Source organism: Cherax quadricarinatus, chromosome 5, assembly GCF_038502225.1.
Source record: "Cherax quadricarinatus isolate ZL_2023a chromosome 5, ASM3850222v1, whole genome shotgun sequence".
NCBI classification, from domain to species: Eukaryota; Metazoa; Arthropoda; class Malacostraca; order Decapoda; family Parastacidae; genus Cherax; species Cherax quadricarinatus.
Genome location: NC_091296.1, coordinates 10,799,253 through 10,814,605, shown reverse-complemented (window position 1 = coordinate 10,814,605; position 15,353 = coordinate 10,799,253). Strand labels below are relative to the sequence as shown.

Genomic DNA, 15,353 nt, shown 5'->3' with positions numbered 1-15,353 from the left:
GAGCCCAGCTTCCCGGGAGTCCGTGAAAAAGATATTACTTAAATATGGGAGGGAATTGTAAGGGATAAGATAAGAGAGAGAGAGAGATAAGAAACAATGTTTCCTCCAGAAGGAGACTCAGGAACACTAAGTTCCTAATTAGGTCAGGTGGATCATCAAGGATAGACACAGGCAGAGCCAGGCAGCCACAAACCTCCAATTGTCCAGATCACTGAAGATGAATAATAATAATAATAATAATAATAATAATAATAATAATAATATTAATAATATCTCTATTTACTACAAGTACATGTACATGGTATGGTATACAAGCCTAGCTGACATCAGTGGCATACTACTACTACTATTAAGCTGCTTGTTATGCAGAGCATATCGGGAAAATTAGGTCAATTTTGTCCCGGGATGCGACCCACACCAGTCGACTAACACCCAGGTACCCATTTTTACTTAAGGGTGAACAAGGACAACCAGTGTAAGGAAACACGCCCAATATTTCCATCCCCCCCCCGGGAATCAAACCCAGACTTTCAGCGTGTGAAGCGAGAGCTTTGCCACCAGGCCACGGGCCACCATATTTATTTATTTATTTTATTTATTTATTTAAAATTTGAGCACACATACAGAGGTACAAAAAATACAGATAAGAGCAGCATGCCAAAGCCACTTATACTATGCATAGCATTACGGGCTGGCTTAAAATTAACTTAAGATTAACTAAGCAATGATGAAATCAGTGATAAAACTTTAATGTATTACAAAGACAGGTCATATGGTTGTATGCATTGTTGTTATTATTATTATTATTACAATCAAGGGGGAAGCGCTAAACTATGCATTGTTGTACATTCAGTAGAATGGAGTATTCTGTTAGGTAGTGTATTTAAAAAATAATAAAGTTAGATTGGGTTTTAGGTTTAACATTTATGTGATATAATTGTGAGAAACATTTAAGATATACAATTTATAAGGTTCAGTTATTCAGTATTTATTTGGTTTTGGGTGAGTAAGTGAAGTTCAAGAAGCTTAATATTAATAAATTGCTTTGCCTGCGATTTGGTGATTGTACCATCAAATACTACAATTGCTAACAAGACGGTTCTATTTTATTGTCAAAGATAAATTCCAATTATGACATTCATAAAGTGCTAAACCCATATTTTTTTTTTATTAACACACTGGCCGATTCCCACCAAGGCAGGGTGGCCCGAAAAAGAAAAACTTTCACCATCATTCACTCCATCACTGTCTTGCCAGAAGGGTGCTTTACACTACAGTTTTTAAACTGCAACATTAACACCCCTCCTTCAGAGTGCAGGCACTGTACTTCCCATCTCCAGGACTCAAGTCCGGCCTGCCGGTTTCCCTGAACCCCTTCATAAATGTTACTTTGCTCACACTCCAACAGCACGTCAAGTATTAAAAACCATTTGTCTCCATTCACTCCTATCAAACACGCTCATGCATACCTGCTGGAAGTCCAAGCCCCTCGCACACAAAACCTCCTTTACCCCCTCTCTCCAACCTTTCCTAGGCCGACCCCTACCCCGCCTTCCTTCCACTACAGACTGATACACTCTTGAAGTCATTCTGTTTCGCTCCATTCTCTCTACATGTCCGAACCACCTCAACAACCCTTCCTCAGCCCTCTGGACAACAGTTTTGGTAATCCCGCACCTCCTCCTAACTTCCAAACTACGAATTCTCTGCATTATATTCACACCACACATTGCCCTCAGACATGACATCTCCACTGCCTCCAGCCTTCTCCTCGCAGCAACATTCATCACCCATGCTTCACACCCATATAAGAGCGTTGGTAAAACTATACTCTCATACATTCCCCTCTTTGCCTCCAAGGACAAAGTTCTTTGTCTCCACAGACTCCTAAGTGCACCACTCACTCTTTTTTCCTCATCAATTCTATGATTCACCTCATCTTTCATAGACCCATCCGCTGACACGTCCACTCCCAAATATCTGAATACATTCACCTCCTCCATACTCTCTCCCTCGAATCTGATATTCAATCTTTCATCACCTAATCTTTTTGTTATCCTCATAACCTTACTCTTTCCTGTATTCACCTTTAATTTTCTTCTTTTGCACACCCTACCAAATTCATCCACCAATCTCTGCAACTTCTCTTCAGAATCTCCCAAGAGCACAGTGTCATCAGCAAAGAGCAGCTGTGACAACTCCCACTTTGTGTGTGATTCTTTATCTTTTAACTCCACGCCTCTTGTCAAGACCCTCGCATTTACTTCTCTTACAACCCCATCTATAAATATATTAAACAACCACGGTGACATCACACATCCTTGTCTAAGGCCTACTTTTACTGGGAAATAATTTCCCTCTTTCCTACATACTCTAACTTGAGCCTCACTATCCTCGTAAAAACTCTTCACTGCTTTCAGTAACCTACCTCCTACACCATACACTTGCAACATCTGCCACATTGCCCCCCTATCCACCCTGTCATACGCCTTTTCCAAATCCATAAATGCCACAAAGACCTCTTTAGCCTTATCTAAATACTGTTCACTTATATGTTTCACTGTAAACACCTGGTCCACACACCCCCTACCTTTCCTAAAGCCTCCTTGTTCATCTGCTATCCTATTCTCCGTCTTACTCTTAATTCTTTCAATAATAACTCTACCATACACTTTACCAGGTATACTCAGCAGACTTATCCCCCTATAATTTTTGCACTCTCTTTTATCCCCTTTGTCTTTATACAAAGGAACTATGCATGCTCTCTGCCAATCCCTAGGTACCTTACCCTCTTCCATACATTTATTAAATAATTGCACCAACAACTCCAAAACTATATCCCCACCTGCTTTTAACATTTCTATCTTTATCCCATCAATCCTGGCTGCCTTACCCCCTTTCATTTTACCTACTGCCTCACGAACTTCCCCCACACTCACAACTGGCTCTTCCTCACTCCTACAAGATGTTATTCCTCCTTGCCCTATACACGAAATCACAGCTTCCCTATCTTCATCAACATTTAACAATTCCTCAAAATATTCCCTCCATCTTCCCAATACCTCTAACTCTCCATTTAATAACTCTCCTCTCCTATATTATTATTATAATCATGGGGGAGCGCTAAACCCGTGAGATTATATAGCGCCTGTGGGGGGGGGAGAGATGGAAGGCATTCAGGCTCAATTCAGGGAACGAACGCAGATCCGATTCCCTAGATCAAGAGCCCCTCACCAACGTCAAGGAACCTCCCTTGAGGGGCATAGTAGTCATACATTATTATAATTATTAGTGGAAAGAACTAAACCCACTGTTATTATTATAATCAAAACTAAGCGCTAAACCCACTGTTATTATTATAATCAAAACTAAGCGCTAAACCCACCAGAGTTATAGAGCGCTGGGTAAACCTGCTAGTAGTAAAGCACCTTAGGAATGAGCAAGACTATCTAAAGAAAGGGAAGTTACCTTTGAAAAGTTTTGAGTCTACTCCTGGAACTTGGCCATGGGCCAGGCTCATCTGGCCCCATGGCCTGTCTGGCAAAGCTCTTGCTTCACATGCTGAAGGTCCAGGTTCGATTCCCAGCAGGGTGGAAACATTTCGATGCATTTCCTTACATTAAAATGGTATAAAATACCGACAGGTTGTTAGGTAAGACACATATGCAACAGTTAGGTATCTTTATTATGAAACGTTTCGCCTACACAGTAGGCTTCTTCAGTCAAGTACAGAGAAGTTGATAGAAGCAGAAGATACTTGAAGACGATGTAATCAGTCCATCACCCTTAAAGTTTTGAGGTGGTCAGTCCCTCAGTCTGGAGAAGAGCATTGTTCCATAGTATGAAACAATATGGAGATGAAGTGACAGGATGGAGCTTTTTTATAGCGCCAAGAGGTGAGACGTAGGCCACTAGGAGAGGTAAGAACTCAGATGCTGAGAGGTCAGGTCCCTCTCAAATCCAGCCGCTCTCACTAGTGGAAGTTGTCGAAGTTGATTGCAGGTCTGTACCAAGATACCCTTGTGTTGCAGTGTCTGACAGATTGAACATTAAAATGGTATAAAATACCGACAGGTTGTTAGGTAAGACACATATGCAACAGTTAGGTATCTTTATTATGAAACGTTTCGCCTACACAGTAGGCTTCTTCAGTCAAGTACAGAGAAGTTGATAGAAGCAGAAGATACTTGAAGACGATGTAATCAGTCCATCACCCTTAAAGTTTTGAGGTGGTCAGTCCCTCAGTCTGGAGAAGAGCATTGTTCCATAGTATGAAACAATATGGAGATGAAGTGACAGGATGGAGCTTTTTTATAGCGCCAAGAGGTGAGACGTAGGCCACTAGGAGAGGTAAGAACTCAGATGCTGAGAGGTCAGGTCCCTCTCAAATCCAGCCGCTCTCACTAGTGGAAGTTGTCGAAGTTGATTGCAGGTCTGTACCAAGATACCCTTGTGTTGCATATGTGTCTTACCTAACATTTCCTTACACTTGTTGTCCTGGTTACCTAGCAAGTAGGTACCTGGGTCTTACTTGACTGGTGGGTCGCATCCTGGGGGACAAGATTGAGGACTCCAATGATAATCAGACAGACAGTTTCTTGATGACACACTACCTTTCTTGGGTTATCCTGGGTGACTAACACTCCGGGGCTAAAAACTAAACAAAATCTTATCTTAGCCTGGTCAACCAGGCTGTTGATTACTCTTCCTTAAGCTAGAGGCCCTTACCAGCTGCATGGAACCTCCCTTGAGGGTAAGGGTCATACAGTTCCGAAGGAATGGGATGCAATCCAAGAATGGGAAGGGCAACTGCAATTCCTTTGATCAAGAGCTCTATTAGCATCAAGGCAACCCCAAACCCCCAGTTAAAAGGGTTACTCATTGTGCCACTCAATAGTTTTTTTTTACAGTTAAGGGTGACTTAATAACTATTTTATAATAACCTATACCTATATTTAGCATTTACTCCAAGAAGCAAGTTTTTGGTCAGCCCATTCAGTTTACACCCAAAGGACATATCATTCCTGTTCACCTAGCAGTAGATAGGTACAGTACCTGGGTGTTAGCAGACTGTTGAAAGTTGCATCATGCAGAATAGGATCAAATTATTATTACTCATGGAGAAACTAAATCAGTAGGGGTCATCCAGTGCCTGGGAAATAGCTGGCAGATTTGGTTCAAAGAAAAGGGTGCCTTGCCAGTGCCAAGTTACCCCCATGACCATTAAAGGGTATTGTAGCAGCCATGGGATCCATAGTTTGTTCCATATAAGTTGTTGGGAGACAATCAGGTTCAGTCCAAGGAAGGGCAGGACAAATCCAATTCCTCAGATCAAGAGTCCCTCACCAGCATTGGGACAGGTGTTCATGTCAAGCGTACATGACCCATGTTAATAAGTTCTTGATATGCACAAGAAAAGACTAGCAGATTGATTCAGGGTCACAATTATCAGACATGCCATGCATATTAAAATATTTGTGGGGAAGAGCTAAATCCATCATGGGTCTACAAAACCCATAGGATTATACAGTGCATGGGGGGGATGGAAGGTATTCAGACTCAATTCAGGGAACCAGAGCACAGATCCAATTCCCTAGATCAAGAGCCCCTCACCAGCGTCAAGGAACTTCCCCTGAGGGGCATGGGCCTACAGCACCTACGAAACGGGAGATAATCAGATTTGATCACAGTGAAGGGTAGCTCCAATTCTTTGGATTAAGAGCTTTTCAATGACATCAAAGTACCCCCTGAAGGAGTCATTTTGTACTATGTACATCAAAATTGCAACTGCACTTCCTCAACCATGAAAAGATATGACCGCAGAACGTTCACTTGATGGAGCTGGAGAAGCTAAGCCAGTGACTGAGAATATTAATTCATTAACCCTAACGGAAGGCATCAGTACTGTACTGTCTTAACCCGTATGTGCCTCTGTGCTGCCACAGATGCACATACCAAGAGATTCGAGGAAGCCATCAAAGGAATTGGCCTTAAGTACAAAATACCGGGTTCTAGTCCCTGGACCCATTATGTGCCTCTGTAATCTTTGACTACTGCTCACAAGACGAGCATGTGGGTGCAAAATAAAGTTACTGAACTAAACAGTGAGAAACAGTCAATAGGTTAAAAAATATTTGAGATACATCACAGTTGGTTTAATCTTTATTATTATTAACATACATTTTAAATGAAAATTAAAAGTAATTATAATTAAGGAGAGCATATACTCTCCACTTTGCAGTTACCTAATACATTACATACCACTCCCTATCACAACCATCCAGTTGTATTCATATGCATTTTGATATGTGGTTGTGTCTGATAACTTTGATGGCACATTAGTGTGTGCTTGTATGTCACCATTCACTAAAGTGAGTCATATGACTTACTTGCTCTTTCAGAACATATGATGTTAGGGTTTAATTACAAAGAGGAAGTGCTAGTGCTAGAACACTCATGGACATTTTTTGGCTAACATATTAGTATTTTTCCCATAGAACTTTCTTATAATACGGTATACTACTGCATACCACAGATCTTTTGAGTATTTACATTGCTGACCCTTTCAGAAGCCAAGTAAAAATTTAAATATAAACAGTGAAATTATAATGTAAATAGGCTCCAAACTACATAATGAAGTGACCAAATATATTAAGAGACCAACTGGTGATGTACAGTATTCACTGTACAGGAAGACAGGGATGGGATGGGGGTAGGGGCTATGCAGGATTCTGCTGACTAAAAATCACTGAGGTTTAACTAATCATCAAGACTGAAGTCACTGTCATCATCTTGTGGTATGGAGGAATCCTTGATGCCAGGAGGGACAAGTATCTTGTCCATAAGCATGCCATGTCTAGAGGAGGGAGGAGGAAATATTAAGAATAACTAAATAGAATAATTAGTAGTGTTTTATGCACTTTCACCTATTTTAAGACTAAAACAACTACCTACTTTTTGTACAGAAAAAAAAGGACATTTAACAACAACAAGGCAGAATATTTAGCGAGTCACACAGTCTAATCAGAATGGTGAAATAATCCACCTATAAGATAAAAGTGGGAATGAATTAGATTCATAGGTTTAACCCTTTCAGGGTCCCCAGGCCCTCTCCCAGACTTATGAAAAGATAGAGAATCTTTTCCCGATCATAATGACACTAAAAGTATGAAATTTGATGGAAAACTTACGGAGTTATGCTCTCGCTAAGCGGTCTTGACGATGTTTACGCATCGGTGATTTTGTCCACTTTGAGCCCCATTTTCGGCCAATTCCAGTGTACTAGTCGACAAAAATCCTAACTTTTTGCTAGAACTCCATTTTTTCTATCGAATGAGTACAAGAAACCAACCATTTACTGATTTCAGCTATCTAATACAGTGGTCAGAATTTAGCAATTTTGCCAATTTCACACAAATTTCAAAAGATGCCAATTTCAAAATAGGGTTCAGAATAAACAAGAAAGACATTCCTGGCACTAAAATAACATTTCCTCTGTTCATTAGTCACGTCCCAATGCCCCTCTTACACTCTTCTCCTTTCCACTTAGAATTTTTATTCTCACAAAAAATAGAAGATTTACTGTTATGCAGACTACTGCATTAGTGTAGAAATGGTATAAATAATATCGGCGCACTTGTGAAAGAATATTAGACTCACCAGTTAACGTGGATTGGACGCTTAGCATGATTTGTTTACTTTTGAACTTTGGTAAAAATCGAACATTTCTGCTACTTTGAGCTCAATTTCAAGGTACTTTTCATTGTAAAACCAGTCAAAATCATCTCAATTTCTGTAATGTCTTCCATTCTATAAAATGAGACCAGGAAAACTAGAATACAACAATAAATACCATACGAAAATACAGTGCAAATTCGCTGTTTTAATCCAAAAACATGGTCAAAGTTTTTTTTTCTCATTACGCACTGTGTGCTGCAGGATTTTTTTTATACTGCGCACACTGACCACATAGACCCATTCTTTCATATGTAGGCCTACCAGGTTTCTCTCACTAGATTTGAGGGCACTAGAATTTAGGCGTACTAGTACGTCAAAAACTCTGGTGCGTAAGCCATACTAGTACGTCCGAAACCCTGAAAGAGTTAATGGCAATAAATGCCATGTGACTAATGTGAACTTACATTTTTTTTGTATATATATGCATAATTATTCCTTATTTTAGGTAAAAAAGAAAATGTAAAAAAATCAGTCATCAAAAATATGTATAATTTCAATGCAATACTTACTCAATCAGGAATGACTCTACATCTGTGGCATAGAAGTCATCTCCAAACTCATCTGTTAGTCTCACAAAGTTGCCGATCATCTGGCCTCCTTTGTAAATGAGGAGAGCTGGCAAACCTGTTACTTTCTATAGAAGAAAAATGTACATTTACCAGGGATTTTTATATTTTACAAAGTAACCATTGTATATAAGTCCAAAATTATTTTTGTTACTACAAATTCCATAGCAAATGATATACATGTACTTGTAACTCATTTTCAATATTGTCAATTTTCATAGCCAGGCTACACTACCATACTTTCTGAAGTTGTATTTAAAAAATGTTGCAAATTTTTGCAACATAAATATACATCTAAACAAGTTCATTTACTCCTCAATTCCAAGTTATATAAGCCATACAATATTTTTATCAACTTAAGTTTGCAAATTTCAGATACCAAAATCCTTCAATAAACTATGCAGATAAAAACAGAATGATTCCAACTTACAAAATGACTGCTAACACCTGCTGCACAAGCTGGCAATTTACAGAACTTAACATGAGGGTATTCCTGTGCCAAACACGTCAAGCAGCCATTCATTGCATCACATCCCATAGCATCCTGAATCAAATACATCATTCAGAATCAACCCTAGGGTATTACAACATATTCAATACATTATATTGTGATTTCATCATTTTAAGAATTGTTTTATGCTGTACTGTACACAGCCTTATCTAGATAGGAAATCAAACAATATCAATTTTGTGTGCTAACTAATACTGAAAATAGTGATCTGTCATCATTCACTAAATCTGCTTTCCAATTTTAAGCAGATACAAAAATCAAACTAGCAGATGCACTCCGATGCTGGGATAAAATATAGTGATGAAATGGTAACTAGGGAAAGAGTATGCAAAAAAAACTGAGTTTCGTTCTGAGATACAGTAGCAATAGGCTCAGTAAAGACATATTGGTGCTGTTAAAAAATACCTGAAATTTATGAATGGGACCAGCTAACACAAATACAATATAAGGAAAGGCTCATGTTCAGAATAGGGAAGTGACCAGTGGTAGCCACAAAGGAGAACTTCAAACCATCCCCCCAAATTCCCTCAATCTCTCTAAAACCCCAGTGTGATAAAAAAATAATAACACTGCTTCAAAACAAAGTCTCCTAGCTCCTCATATCAACCAGGTAACCACCCCTAAACCCCCCATTATAGAAATTCTGGTGCAGCCCTTTGAAGTGATATAATGCAATAATGCATATAATAGAATCTGGAAAAGTTAAGTGCTAAACCCTCTCTGAAGGTAGAAAACCAATTAACTTTTTTCAACCACACCAGGACCTCTGTGAGATTAACCCTATTATTCAACCTGTACCGTCCTGCCAAGTGAGTGTAAAACGAAATCCTGTAATTGTTTTACATGATGGTAGGATTGCTGGTGTCCTTTTTTCTGTTTCATAAACATGCAAGATTTCAGGTACGTCTTGCTACTTCTACTTACACTTAGGTCACACTACACATACATGTGCAAGCATATATATATATATACATACCCCTCTGGGTTTTCTTCTATTTTCTTTCTAGTTCTTGTTCTTGTCTATTTCCTATTATCTCCATGGGGAAGTGGATCAGAATTCTTCCTCCATAAGCCATGCGTGTTGTAAGAGTCGACTAAAATGCCAGGAGCAAGGTGCTAGTAACCCCTTCTCCTGTATATATTACTAAATGTAAAAGGAGAAACTTTTGTTTTTTCCTTTTGGGCCACCCCGCCTCAGTGGGATATGGCCGGTGTGTTGAAAGAAAGAAGATTCAACTTGTAGTTTTTGAGAATCCACTCATATGCTTTCTCTACACAAGGCTATTTTTCTGCTCTTTATTTTTTTTTTTTTAACAAGTCGGCCGTCTCCCACCGAAGCAGGGTGACCCAAAAAGAAAGAAAATCCCCAAAAAGAAAATACTTCCATCATCATTCAACTCTTTCACCTCACTCACACATAATCACTGTTTTTGCAGTAGTGCTCAGAACACAACAGCTTAGAAGCATATATGTATAAAGATACACAACATATCCCTCCAAACTGCCAATATCCCAAACCCCTCCTTTAGAGTGCAGGCATTGTACTTCCCATTTCCAGGACTCAAGTCTGGCTATATAAAAATAACTGGTTTCCCTGAATCCCTTCACTAAATATTACCCTGCTCACACTCCAACAGATCATCAAGTCCCAAATACCATTCGTCTCCATTCACTCCTATTGAACACGCTCACGCACGCCTGCTGGAAGTCCAAGCCCCTCGCCCACAAAACCTCCCTTACCCCTTCCTTCCAATCTTTTTGAGAACGACCCCTACCCCGCCTTCCTTCCCCTACAGATTTAAATGCTCTCCATGTCATTCTACTTTGATCCATTCTCTCTAAATGACCAAACCACCCCAACAACCCCTCTTCAGCCCTCTGACTAATACTTTTGTTACCTCCACACCTTCTCCTAATTTCCACACTCCGAATTTTCTGCATAATATTTACACCACACACTGCCCTTAGACAGGACATCTCCACTGCCTCCAACCGCCTCCTCGCTGCTGCATTCACAACCCAAGCTTCACACCCATATAAGAGTGTTGGTACTACTATACTTTCATACATTCCCTTCTTTGCCTCCATAGATAACGTATTTTTGTCTCCACATATACCTCATATACCCATTCAAAATGGGAATTGACACAGTTACTTTTTGCTGATGATACTGTGCTTATGGGAGATTCTAAAGAAAAATTGCAAAGGTTAGTGGATGAGTTTGGGAATGTGTGTAAAGGTAGAAAGTTGAAAGTGAACATAGAAAAGAGTAAGGTGATGAGGGTGTCAAATGATTTAGATAAAGAAAAATTGGATATCAAATTGGGGAGGAGGAGTATGGAAGAAGTGAATGTTTTCAGATACTTGGGAGTTGACGTGTCAGCGGATGGATTTATGAAGGATGAGGTTAATCATAGAATTGATGAGGGAAAAAGGTGACTGGTGCGTTGAGGTATATGTGGAGTCAAAAAACGTTATCTATGGAGGCAAAGAAGGGAATGTATGAAAGTATAGTAGTACCAACACTCTTATATGGGTGTGAAGCTTGGGTGGTAAATGCAGCAGCGAGGAGATGGTTAGAGGCAGTGGAGATGTCCTGTTTAAGGGCAACGTGTGGTGTAAATATTATGCAGAAAATTCGGAGTGTGGAAATTAGGAAAAGGTGTGGAGTTAATAAAAGTATTAGTCAGAGGGCAGAAGAGGGGTTGTTGAGGTGGTTTGGTCATTTAGAGAGAATGGATCAAAGTAGAATGACATGGAAAGCATATAAATCTATAGGGGAAGGAAGGCGGGGTAGGGGTCGTCCTTGAAAGGGTTGGAGAGAGGGGGTAAAGGAGGTTTTGTGGGCAAGGGACTTGGACTTCCAGCAAGCGTGCGTGAGCGTGTTAGATAGGAGTGAATGGAGACGAATGGTACTTGGGACCTGACGATCTGTTGGAGTGTGAGCAGGGTAATATTTAGTGAAGGGATTCAGGGAAACCGGTTATTTTCATATAGTCGGACTTGAGTCCTGGAAATGGGAAGTACAATGCCTGCACTTTAAAGGAGAGGTTTGGGATATTGGCAGTTTGGAGGGATATGTTGTGTATCTTTATATGTGTATGCTTCTAAACTGTTGTATTCTGAGCACCTCTGCAAAAACAGTGATAATGTGCGAGTGTGGTGAAAGTGTTGAATGATGATGAAAGTATTTTCTTTTTGGGGATTTTCTTTCTTTTTTGGGTCACCCTGCCTCGGTGGGAGACGGCCGACTTGTTGAGAAAAAAAAGAAAAAAATATACCTCAATGCACCACTCACCTTTTTTCCCTCATTAATCCTATGATTAACCTCATCCTTCATAAATCCAACCGCCGACACGTCAACTCCCAACTATCTGAAAACATTCACTTCTTCCATACTCCTCCTCCGTCTCTCCCACATATTTACAATACCTATTGAGATAATGTCATAGTGGACAATTCCTTTATGAACAGACAAGTGGTAACTTGTTTAATTTAGAAAGACCCAAATAATTATGTGAAATTTTTTGACAAATGTTTCAGTTGCCATTTAAAGTATGTAAACATTATATGACAATTTACATGCTAAACACAGGTTTTACATGTACATGAAGCCATCTCATCAAAGAAATTCATGAAGATACCAGAACATCATAGATTTAGATACAGATAAAAGACAATTCTGCACCAATTCAGCCTGAAGTACTGTCAGAGATGCTGTATCAGCACCGAGTGTCACATAAAATATATTATGCGACAGACTTACTCCCAAGCTCTGCAGACTTTTTTTTTTTTTAAATACACTGGCTGTCTCCCACCAAGGCAGGGTGACCCAAAAAAGAAACACTTTCACCATCATTCACACTATTACTGTCTTGCCAGAGGTGTGGAGATATGGACTTACCTGGTCATAGATATGTACAATGACAGTGACTCCTGCATCTTCTTTATCAATGGCATCCAAAAACATTTCTCCATTATCCAGTGTAATTAAACGACCAAACTGTGCTCTGATAAAACAGTAAAATTTTATTTAATGTAAATCTTGGATTGAATCATGTTAAATATTTACAGGACTCTTAAGATCATAATTACCTAGATAGCTACATTTATAAATTCTTTTATGAAAACCAAGAGACAGAAATAGAGATGACAGCTCTGATTATCATCTGTTTTGTTGCCATGTTAGAAGTTATAAAGTGTAGGCATTGTACTTCTCACCTCCAGGACTCAAGTCCAGCTAACCAGTTTCCCTAAATCCCTTCACAAAATATTATGTTGCTCACACTCCAACAGCTCATCAAGTCCAAAGTAAGTTATACTGTTATAACAGATTTCTGAGATCAGCTTTATACGTATATGGGCAATACACACCATGGGTACAGTTTCCTTAAAATGTGAAAAATCCTGCAGCCTTACTTGTTTGATGTGGTAACAATCATTTCCTCCATCCGCTTTGAGATGTACTGCAGCAGAAATTCTTCATCTAATAGATCAACATCTTCCTCCTCCTTTCTCTCATTTTCTTTATCTTTCTCATCATCAAGCTGACCAGTAAAAGAAAACAAAACCTAATATTACTAGGGGGACCTTGCATAATAGAACTGAATATCTGTTTTAAGCTGAAATGGGTTTCATGTGCAATTCAGTCATCAGTAAATGTGAGTATAGTAGCCAGTGTTGAAAATTAACTTCAGAAACAGATATGTACATGCACAAATAACCCGCTTACGGTGACATTTCAGTCCGACTTGGGTCATTCATCAGAGTGACTTGTAAATGATCCAAGTTGCACCGAAATGTCATTTTAAGCTTCACTCTCTCCTATGTGCAGGTTATTTGTGTATTGTTCCAGTCACACTATTGTGCCTTTGTTTTTCTTTTGGATATGTACATGTTAGGGTAACTAGTCCTCCAATTTAACTGAGTAGTGTGCAGTTTGCAACTACAGTGGACCCCCGCATAACGATTACCTCCGAATGCGACCAATTATGTAAGTGTAATTATGTAAGTGCGTTTGTACGTGTATGTTTGGGGGTCTGAAATGGACTAATCTACTTCACAATATTCCTTATGGGAACAAATTCAGTCAGTACTGGCACCTGAACATACTTCTGGAGTGAAAAAATATCATTAACCGGGGGTCCACTGTATTATATTTAAGCAATGGCAGAGTCTTCATTACCAGATATAAATGTCCATTTATGTAATTTCTACTAACAGTTTCTTCAGCATGCCTTCTGGCACTGAGAAGTCATTTTTTTTTTTTCAGCATATAAGTCATCTCCCACTGAGGCAGGGTGACATAAAAAAAAAAAAAAGGGAACACTTTCACCATCATTCAACATTTTCATCATCATTCACACATAATTACTGTCTTTGCAAAGGCACTCAGATACGACAGTTCAGACGTCACTCCAAACAGCAAATATCCCAAACTCCTCCTTTAAAGTGCAGGCACTGTACTTCGCACCTCCAGAACTCAAGTCCAGCTAACCGGTTTCCCTAAATCCCTTCACAAAATATTATCCCACTCACACTCCAACAGCTCATCAAGTCCTAAAAACCATTCATCTACATTCACTCCTATCTAGCACACTCACACATGCATGATGTATGTCCATGCCCCTTGCACACAAAACCTCCTTTGCCCCCGCCCTCCATCCTTTCCTAGAATGACCCCTACCCCTGCCTCCCCTCTACTACAGATTTATACACCCTGCAAGTCATCCTAGTTTGCTCCTTCCTCTCCAAATGACCAAACTGCCTCAACAAACCTTCCTCAGCCCACTGAATAATACTTTTAGTAACTCCACACCTTGTAATTTGTACAGTACAAATTCTCTGCATAATATTTACACCACACATTACTCTTAGACACGACAACTCCACTGCCTCCAGCCGCCTCCTTAGTGATTCTGATGCATTTAAATCTGCAAGTGTAATAAAACAAATATTTCTAGAACGATAAACTTTATAACAAATTATAGTCTTACATGTGATCTGCAGGTGAAAGCAAGTTTCTTTGCGAGTAGAATACGTTCTTGTTCCTGCTCCATTCTTTTTTCTGATTCCAGCTGCTTGAATCGCTGCCAGTCCTTCAGTACCCCTTTTGGTCCAGTCTGCAGTTAATAATTCATTCGTATTACTAATCACACTTATTGAGAAAACTACAATCTGGGACCCAGTCACATCAGAAATATGTGACATCATGTTAGGCATAGAAGGAAATGAGAAACAAGAATCTATGTACAAACGAATTTTTAAAGTTTAAAAATAATCTGGCCTCTTCAACAGATGAAGAGGGTCTCTGACTGAAGCCAAAACATACAGATCTCTTTTTACCTGTGTTTCAATTTTCTCTCTATGTGATTTCTCACTTTTTCATCACTCAGTGTTTATGACACTTAATCCAAGCATTGTTAAATGCAAAAGCCTTACTCCATTCACAGTGATGAGCCAAAATTAACTGCATTAACTGAATTGAGAAGTATTCTCATAAAGTGAATGGGATGAAATTTTTATAAAGCTGAAAGAGC

General features: G+C 39.4%; 1 protein-coding gene across 4 annotated transcripts in view; it reads right to left on the bottom strand.

The window, feature by feature from the left end:
- Positions 1-6,149: 6,149 nt before the first annotated feature.
- LOC128684844 (phosducin-like protein) overlaps positions 6,150-15,353 on the bottom strand; it is a 372,671-nt gene continuing 363,467 nt past the window's right edge. For all 4 annotated transcript variants that reach the window (XM_053771137.2, XM_053771140.2, XM_053771139.2 and 1 more), the window contains exons 3-8: positions 14,811-14,936; positions 13,234-13,361; positions 12,719-12,824; positions 8,734-8,847; positions 8,247-8,371; positions 6,150-6,856 (exon numbers count right to left, since the gene is read on the bottom strand). In XM_053771137.2, the coding sequence (XP_053627112.1) occupies positions 6,760-6,856; positions 8,247-8,371; positions 8,734-8,847; positions 12,719-12,824; positions 13,234-13,361; positions 14,811-14,936 (696 nt within the window). In that variant the 3' untranslated portion in view covers positions 6,150-6,759. The remainder of the gene's footprint in view (positions 6,857-8,246; positions 8,372-8,733; positions 8,848-12,718; positions 12,825-13,233; positions 13,362-14,810; positions 14,937-15,353) is intronic.